The 7,864-nt window shown below is 39.6% G+C and overlaps 1 protein-coding gene across 1 annotated transcript; it reads right to left on the bottom strand.

Annotated features, from left to right (window-relative positions):
• Positions 1-1,374: 1,374 nt before the first annotated feature.
• Positions 1,375-3,757, bottom strand: LOC311499459 (adenosine 5'-monophosphoramidase HINT3-like). The gene is made up of 4 exons (XM_084560436.1): positions 3,527-3,757; positions 3,122-3,191; positions 2,212-2,338; positions 1,375-1,993 (listed from the first exon to the last, which is right to left on the bottom strand). The coding sequence occupies exons 1-4, from the start codon at positions 3,663-3,665 to the stop codon at positions 1,931-1,933; spliced, it is 399 nt and encodes a 132-aa protein (XP_084416562.1). The 5' UTR covers positions 3,666-3,757; the 3' UTR covers positions 1,375-1,930.
• Positions 3,758-7,864: the final 4,107 nt, after the last annotated feature.

The following is a 7,864-nucleotide window of genomic DNA, read 5'->3' as shown; positions in this document are numbered from 1 at the left end:
CAGGAGGATGCTGGCTGCAGCCCTGACGAACGGCCTGGCCTGCAAATTTAGTTGGGCAGGCAAATCTAACAAACAGAGCGAGGCCAAGCTGCGACCAGCATTTAAAGACACTTGCCTGCAAGACTGCATGTTTGGTGAGTTTAACTTAAAGGTTGTATCAGCGATTTCTGGCCCAAACATAAATGATCACATTCATCTAATCTTTCCTAACGATCAGCTAGCTGCCTGCCCCATAAGCAGGCCGTCAAAAAAACGTGTCTCTGTAGGGAGCCTAGGCTCCGAGATCTGTATACAAAAACAATTGCTACGTCACTCTGTTGTTCAAACAAAACAGAGAGCTAGCTCGCTACTCCCTCCCCCTCCCTCCCGTGCAATTGAAACTCTCCTAAACGCGCATCTTGTCGGTTATTGGTTGGAACACTTTGTTTTGCCTTTGAGTGGGGTGGTGAACACTTGTTGATAGCAATTGTTTTTGTGTACAGATCTCGGAGCCTAGGCTGCCTACAGAGACGCGTTTTTTTGACGGCCTGCATTTAAGGCCAAACAAAAGTATTTTCGGTCTCTACACATCGTAAGTGTAACTGGACTGTTGACATTTCAACTGCATTAGCACTATTGCACTTTGGGTTATTATTTATACACTGCCCGGCCAAAAACAAAGTCGCCACCTGAATTAAAAGTGTAAGTCTGGTGTGAATTGACCCATAGTCCTGCTGTTCAGCTCACCACATGCAGCCCATAGGAAAAAGAATGAGACAATTTGGAAAAACGTAGGCCTAACTGCCATCTCCCTCATGCCCCCATGGGTCTGCTATAAAGTGCCTGTCCATAACTTGGTCTATGTTGCATGGCTGATTATCTTTCAGCTGGCAACAAGTTATTTCAACCCAACTGATGCAATGAGTATCTTATCATTCCTTAAACAACCATTTTGGATTCATGTCTTTCAGTTGCTTCTCGGCAGTGTGACAGGAAGCTCACACAGCAGGCCTTCAGTGACAGAATAAAGAATTGGCTTCGTTATGCCCCTTGGCGTGCAGGAGGCATAAAGAAAAAATTAGATGTAAGTGAATTTGATATTCCTAATATTCCTAAATAGCTGTTGCATAAGTTGCTCTGCAAAATGTTTCATCGTGAGTGCTGACATGTTGTCTCTGCTTCTCTCCCACAGTGTCCTCTTCATATGGGCTATGGCCCTGTTTGGCCCTGGGGTCATAAACACACACACCCACACACACCCCCACACACCCCCACATCACTCCCTTGTTCTTCATGATTTGTTCCTTGCATTAAAAAAAAGAAAAAAAAACAATCTTCTAATCTATCAATCTAATAAATGGTTTCTAAAACTAAATGAATCCAAAATGTGTCTGTTGTTATTATACAGTTGGTCATATTGTTGACGGCATAGTCTTACTGCTAAATAGAGTGTATTTCAATGGAGGTTGATGTTGATTGTTCTGCAAGCTACATTGTCCATCACTCATTTTAATACTTATATATATATATATATTATACTCATTAATTTATATAAATGAATATTATACCTTTTAGATAATGGTTGAACCAATATTGATTCAGTAACATTATTTCAACATAAAATCAACTGAAATTTAAATGTAGATTCTCATTTAGATGATGGTTGATTCAACATTGATTAAGTAACATTATTTCAACATAAAATCAACTGAAATTTAAATGTAGATTCTCATTTAGATGATGGTTGATTCAATATCGATATGGTTGAAGATCCAACGTTGAATCAACACAAAGTAGAGGGGACACTTTCAACATCGGATCAATGTTAGGCTTCAACGTAGTTTCAACATTTCTGCCAAACCATATTTCAACGTTGATTCAACTGAATTTTGCTATGTGGGTTCAGATGTTAGGTTATGATGTTGTCACTGTTGCTAGCGACACTGGGTTGTTATATATAATGACAGTGGACTGGTGGAGTGATATTCTGTAGCTGCTTCCGTAGATATTCTTCCTGTAAGGAGAAAAACATTCATTCAAAGGCTCTGAAATTGTCGCGATCAAGAGAAGACAAACACTGAAGTTACTGTACCCGTTTCACCTGTACACAGAATCTAATGCCATTTGTGTCCTCCTTTTTCTGTACCAACTTATGAAAGCAACAAAACAAGTATCTTCATAAAAAACAAACCACCACATTTGATAAAATGGTAGTGTGCCTTCGACACTCACAGTAATAAACCTGTAGGACCCTGGGAGGAATTTATACTCCATGTACTCTGAGATTCGGCTGGTTGGTGCAAGCACATGGAGGTGGAGGTGATCTACTGAAGTGTAGGGAGGCTGGTGGAACCCTAACCTGTGGAGCAAATGCATCAATGCTAACATCAGCACACTGACAAACGGGTCAAAGTGCAGCAAACACAACAGCAACAACAAACAGTTTCATTATGGTGAGTTTCTATCTCCACTTCTTACTGCATGTATGAAAAGCATAGGCCTATAGTTTACATTAGTTCCGAGCACAAAGTGTGCTACACATTTAAAAATATTAAACCTTTTCAAGGTTAACAAAAAAAAGTCAGCATTTTAGGAACTAAGATTAGCAGCAGCTGGTTAGCTTAGCTTACCACAAAGACTGGAAACAATTATGAACAGTTAGCATCAAGAGGTTTTTCCAGCACCTTTAATATTAATATAGAAAATATATTGCTTTGTTTTGGGTTTTTTTCAGTAAAAAAAATAGTTAAGAATAAGAAAAATACTTTGCATTACCAAGAAGGGGTTCTCTGACAAAGTGTTAAAGTATCGTTATTAAATATTAAGAAAAGGGCCTTTGACAAACTGTACTATCCTACACTATGAATATTTTTATTTTTTGGCCCAGAACTTGGACTCCTTGATTGTTGAGTTAATTTTTTTTGCATTAAAGTTTCTGTAGATCAACAACTGAAACCTAAAGTCGGACAGAGTCGTGCTTGCCTTTTCCTTCTATAACTGACCACTGTCAATAACCTTATCTTATGTGTTATGAGAGTAGTCTCAATCCTCTCATTTATCTCCACACCAGTATGAGAACAAGGGTCTCTCTGGAAGTGTCGAACAGTTCCCTTTAAACATTAAAACGCACAGAAACACCCACCTTATGTCTGTCATGTCAGTGATCCCTTGGTCAAGGAGTACAGCTTTACCCAGCTCAGCCATCTGTTCAACTATTGGATACATGACTTGTTATTTGTTAGTAAAGATGACAATAAAATGTTCCTTTACAAACAGCCTGGGTGTAGTTTTCTACACTTGAAACAGCTGAAGAAGCCATGAAAATGCAGTAATAGAAGTAAAGTCAAAGAGCCAGTGGTAGCAGCCCAACACAGTGGCCTATATTCAGACACAGAGCAGGATATAGTGGAAGAAGGTTGTAGCGGCAGCATCAGTAGTAAAGTCTGCTACTAATATCCTACTGCAAGTAAGGTTAGCGGTAGCTGTAAGAGTATAAAGATTGTAATTTGGAGCGTCTTGTAGCAAAACCGAAAGATTTTTAACTGACCAAGGCCGATGTGTCCTCTGTGCAGTGAGTGGCAGCTGTTTATGTGCTGTCTGGGTACAACCAGGTAGTGGTGAGGAGCGGCAGGGTAAATGTCTCTGAAACACACCAGCTTTTTATTCTGTGAGTGGGGAAGGGACATATCAGAGAAGATGACATGTGAGGAAACTTACACTGTGGATGAAGCTTTGCTGAAAGTCTATGCTGTTATTCCATGGGCGTAGTAGAAGTAGTCAATATGGAGTATAAAACATATAATTGAGGTTGTGTTGCTAGTGCAGCTGTGTATGTAAAGTCAGCAGTGATTCTTTCTTTTGCCACAGGGAAGTGCCATAACTCCAGATTCCCCTTGGGCTAAAATCCCAAAATCAGCTTTAATAAACTCTGATCTAAACCATGAATTTGTTTTTAGTTCCGCTGACGAGTTACTTCAATCAACTCATTTATTCACTCTGGTAAATGAAAAGAAGCCACTGTCAATGGGGATTCGATACTCCCATTCACCACAGCACATATACAGCGTAGGTAAGAGTAACAATAAGGTCAGGATGATAAACTAGAAACATGGATTTTGACTTCTCCTTTCAATAATTACTAATTCTTAGTTCCCATGAGGCTTTGGTCTCCCTCTGTCCAGGATAAACCTTCTAAGTCTTACTTTGTTTCGGTGTCCTTGGGTGTTTTGAAAGGCATCTATAAATAAAATGCATTATTATTATTACTGTCTCATTTGTTCCTCTGTTCATTTAGAACATTTGTAACAGTAATTGATGTGCTCTGCTAATCCAGACTCATCAGACCAAGAAATACCTAGAGTTTCCTTCATTTCTGGAGTAGCACCACTACTTCCCATTCTCTCGTTCATCCCTGAGTATAACCAGTAGTCGAGTTGTAAAAAACATAAGAACATCTTCACTTGTTTTTGTTGCCTGATGAGCAGTGTTGGGCAAGTTACTTCAAAAACCTAATACATTATGTATTACTTGTTACTGTCATTTCAAAGTAATTTGTTACATTATAATATTACTGTCTCTGAATTGTAATGCGTTACACTACTACTGCATTACTTTTAAGTTACTTTCCCAAAAAGAACTGGAAATATATATATATATACTCAGTAGTCGAGTTGAGGGGGGATGGGGGGGGGGATGGCATCCCCCCTGAAATAAAAACGATCAAAATCATCCCCCCTGTAAAACTGCCATTCGCTTTTTGCTGTAACGTTGTAATGCAAGGCATTTTACTCGGTACAAAGGGCAGTAACGTGCGTTACAATGCATTTTAACCCGAAGAAACAACTGAAATTAATTGGTGTTTTGTTTTATACTATCGCCAATAACACCGCGAGTACTTTAACGAGCCAAAGGAGCCAAAGGAGCCCCCCCCCCCAGTGGTATGATCCACCTCTCTCGTTTACCCCTCCCTCCCCCACGTACGCAGCGCGCACACACCTGACCACCTGAGGGGTGTGGCTCCTATAAATGACCAAACGATCTATTTACTTTATCACTCAGCACCAGGGCAGGAATTTCACCATGGCCCTCGTGGCCCTCGCAATCTGGCCTTGTGCCCTTGAAAAAAATATCTGCCCTAAGGCCACGGTGGCCTTAATGCCCCGCCCGCACTGCCCCAGTTGGTTTTGCGGTTTTCTAGTCTGCCTCTTTCCTGTTAACACAGCTTTGACACCTAGCGTCTTTTAAGAAAAAAAAGCGTGTTTTAATGACGTTCATCATCAGAGGTGGGTTTGATTCGAGAATGGCATGAACCGCTCGGACGGGCTATAATGACAGTTCGACACCAATCTATCACCGGCCGGCCAAAGAGACTTCATCAAACGCACCCCACCTTCACAACCCATTGTTACATTATAATATTACTGTCTCTGAATTGTAATGCGTTACACTACTACTGCATTACTTTTAAGTTACTTTCCCAAAAAGAACTGGAAATATATATATATATATATATATACTTATTCTAAATGTATCTTATTATGCTCCTGGGTTAAGGCTAACAACAGAAGAATGTAATAGGCACCGTTTACAAAATAAAGAAAAGAAATTGCATTTAAATGAGAAGATGAGGTAGGAACAATAAGTGCAAAACAAACTTAAGGTCAATAAACATCAAAAAAGCAACCCCTAGCAAGCTAACCTCCTGACTACCAGGAAAAAAAATATCATCCAATCACAATTTTTTTTTTAATTCCCCAATCTTTGTAAGGTAATTAGAATGCTGAAAAAAAAAAAATTAAATAAGTTTTTATTTTTAAGATTTCATATAACTGATGGACGACATTTTCCTTAACGAGAAAGGTACCAAAGCCCCACCCCTTTACATTTGTTATCATTGCATTGGTAGGCAGTATTAGTCTTAAACCTTGGCTTTAACATCAACACATACGCACAAACCAAAAGCTTAATATAAACTGTGGACAAAGGTTGATTGACAACCTGCACTATTAGCTTACCAGAGAGAGAAACGTCAGCTAGTAAACTCCTACTGAACAACAACAACAACAGTAAAAGTTAGGGCTGTTGCTAATGACTGGAATGTGTTGGTGCTGAGCAGGCCTGGAATTTTGTAATTTTAGGGTCAAGGCCATTTGGCCTTTTGTCTTGTCAATTTTTTGAGGGCACAAAGGCCAAAAGCCAGGGCACCAAGGCCATAAAATAAAATAATGATTTTAAGTCCACATCCATAATGAATTTAATGTAAGGACTAATGACGCTTCTGTGGAAGATTGGAGTCTCAGTTGAAACTGTCAAACAGGTAAAGAAACATCTCCTATACTTTTTCATGTCTGAAGAAACTATTGAACCTATCTAAAAAGAATACAAAATGAACCGTATCAATCTGATTGTTGCTTGTGATTTGTCTGTCTTGTTTTTATTGTTGTCTATTTTTTAGCCTGTCTGCAAGCCAAGTTTCCCTTAGGGGACATTAAGCAACTGAACTGAACTGAAGTACACAGGAAATTATGAAGTCTATCACTCACTTCAAAAACTGTAAAACTTATTAAACCAATCTCCACGCATAATTTTTGCTCAGTTGACACTAAATGTGCAAGAGCATCTTCAGACTGTCCTCAAAAAACTACTACACAGATTTTTGATTGATCAAAATTGAGCCTACAGTGCATCAGAATGTTTGACTGTCAACAGTAATGTAGCCAGCCATCGGTGTTAGCCTACCTGTCTTCATTTTTATTTAACCAGAAAAAACCCACCGAGATAAAATCTCCCCCATAGCAAAACTGGTCTGGCCCAGTGATGGGCCACACAACCCACTTGCACTTGGCCCACATGCATGAATGAATTGCGGCCCTTATGTGGCCCACATCCGGCATCCAACATGTGTGCCACATAAGGCCCACAACTCAGCCAAACTGCAACCAGAGCTGGCCCTAATCTGGCCCTAAGGTGGGCCAAACTATTTTCAGAAGTGGTTCCTGATGTCAGCCTTAACTCAGCCACTTAATTTATGTACCATATTTATTCAGATATATTGATTTATATATATTTAAAAAAAAAAAACAAGTACAGTACTATAAGCAAATGTTTATTTTTTTAGTCATGTCAACACAGTACACACACCTGCACATTTAACATGTTTAAAAACTGTACATTTATGATTTTACACATGTCCATAAACTGGATAAACTGGATTCTCCCCACTCTCAGCACGAGTTTAAGATATGGTGCTGTCCATGCTTTCTCTTCATCCTCTTCTTCAGTCTGCCACCATCTCTACCTGGAGAGAGATGGAACCATCTTTTGATGGTCGAGTCGATTTGCTGGTCTGTGGCGCCAGATGTTAGGCCTTACAGCGGCTGAAACATACACACACATAGCACAAATGATTGGAAATTAACATTTTTGTATCATTAGGTAATTACAGTAGCCATAATGTAATCAATAAAAATAACTCTTTAAGAATCTTAAAAATAGAGTCTGTAGGTTTGTAAACATTCAAACTGACCCGGTTTATGGTTGTTTACAACAATATTTCAGTATAAGTTCCTCAACCTCAAACTTCCTAACGCCAGAGCCCGTCTACGGAGAGCCGTGGCACTTCCCATTAGCCCCATTGTATCGATCTTGATTGCAGTTCCATTAGAATTCCACTGGAGGCGCTCGCGGGCGAGTGCAGACTGAATGGGACTCTATGGAGCTAGACGGCTAAATGCATCTCTTTCTCCTGCTTGTCGTTGAATCAACGTAGATTTTATTGTTGATTCCGCAAGTTCAATATAGATTATAGCCCAAAAGTCGAATGAATGAGTACTTATGTCTTTTCAATTTCTTACAGGTTGGGCCGTTGTTGGCCGGAACACGCTAG

This window comes from Chelon labrosus, assembly GCF_963514085.1.
Source record: "Chelon labrosus genome assembly, chromosome: 14".
Lineage (NCBI taxonomy): Eukaryota > Metazoa > Chordata > Actinopteri > Mugiliformes > Mugilidae > Chelon > Chelon labrosus.
This window is presented reverse-complemented; position numbering and strand designations above follow the sequence as displayed.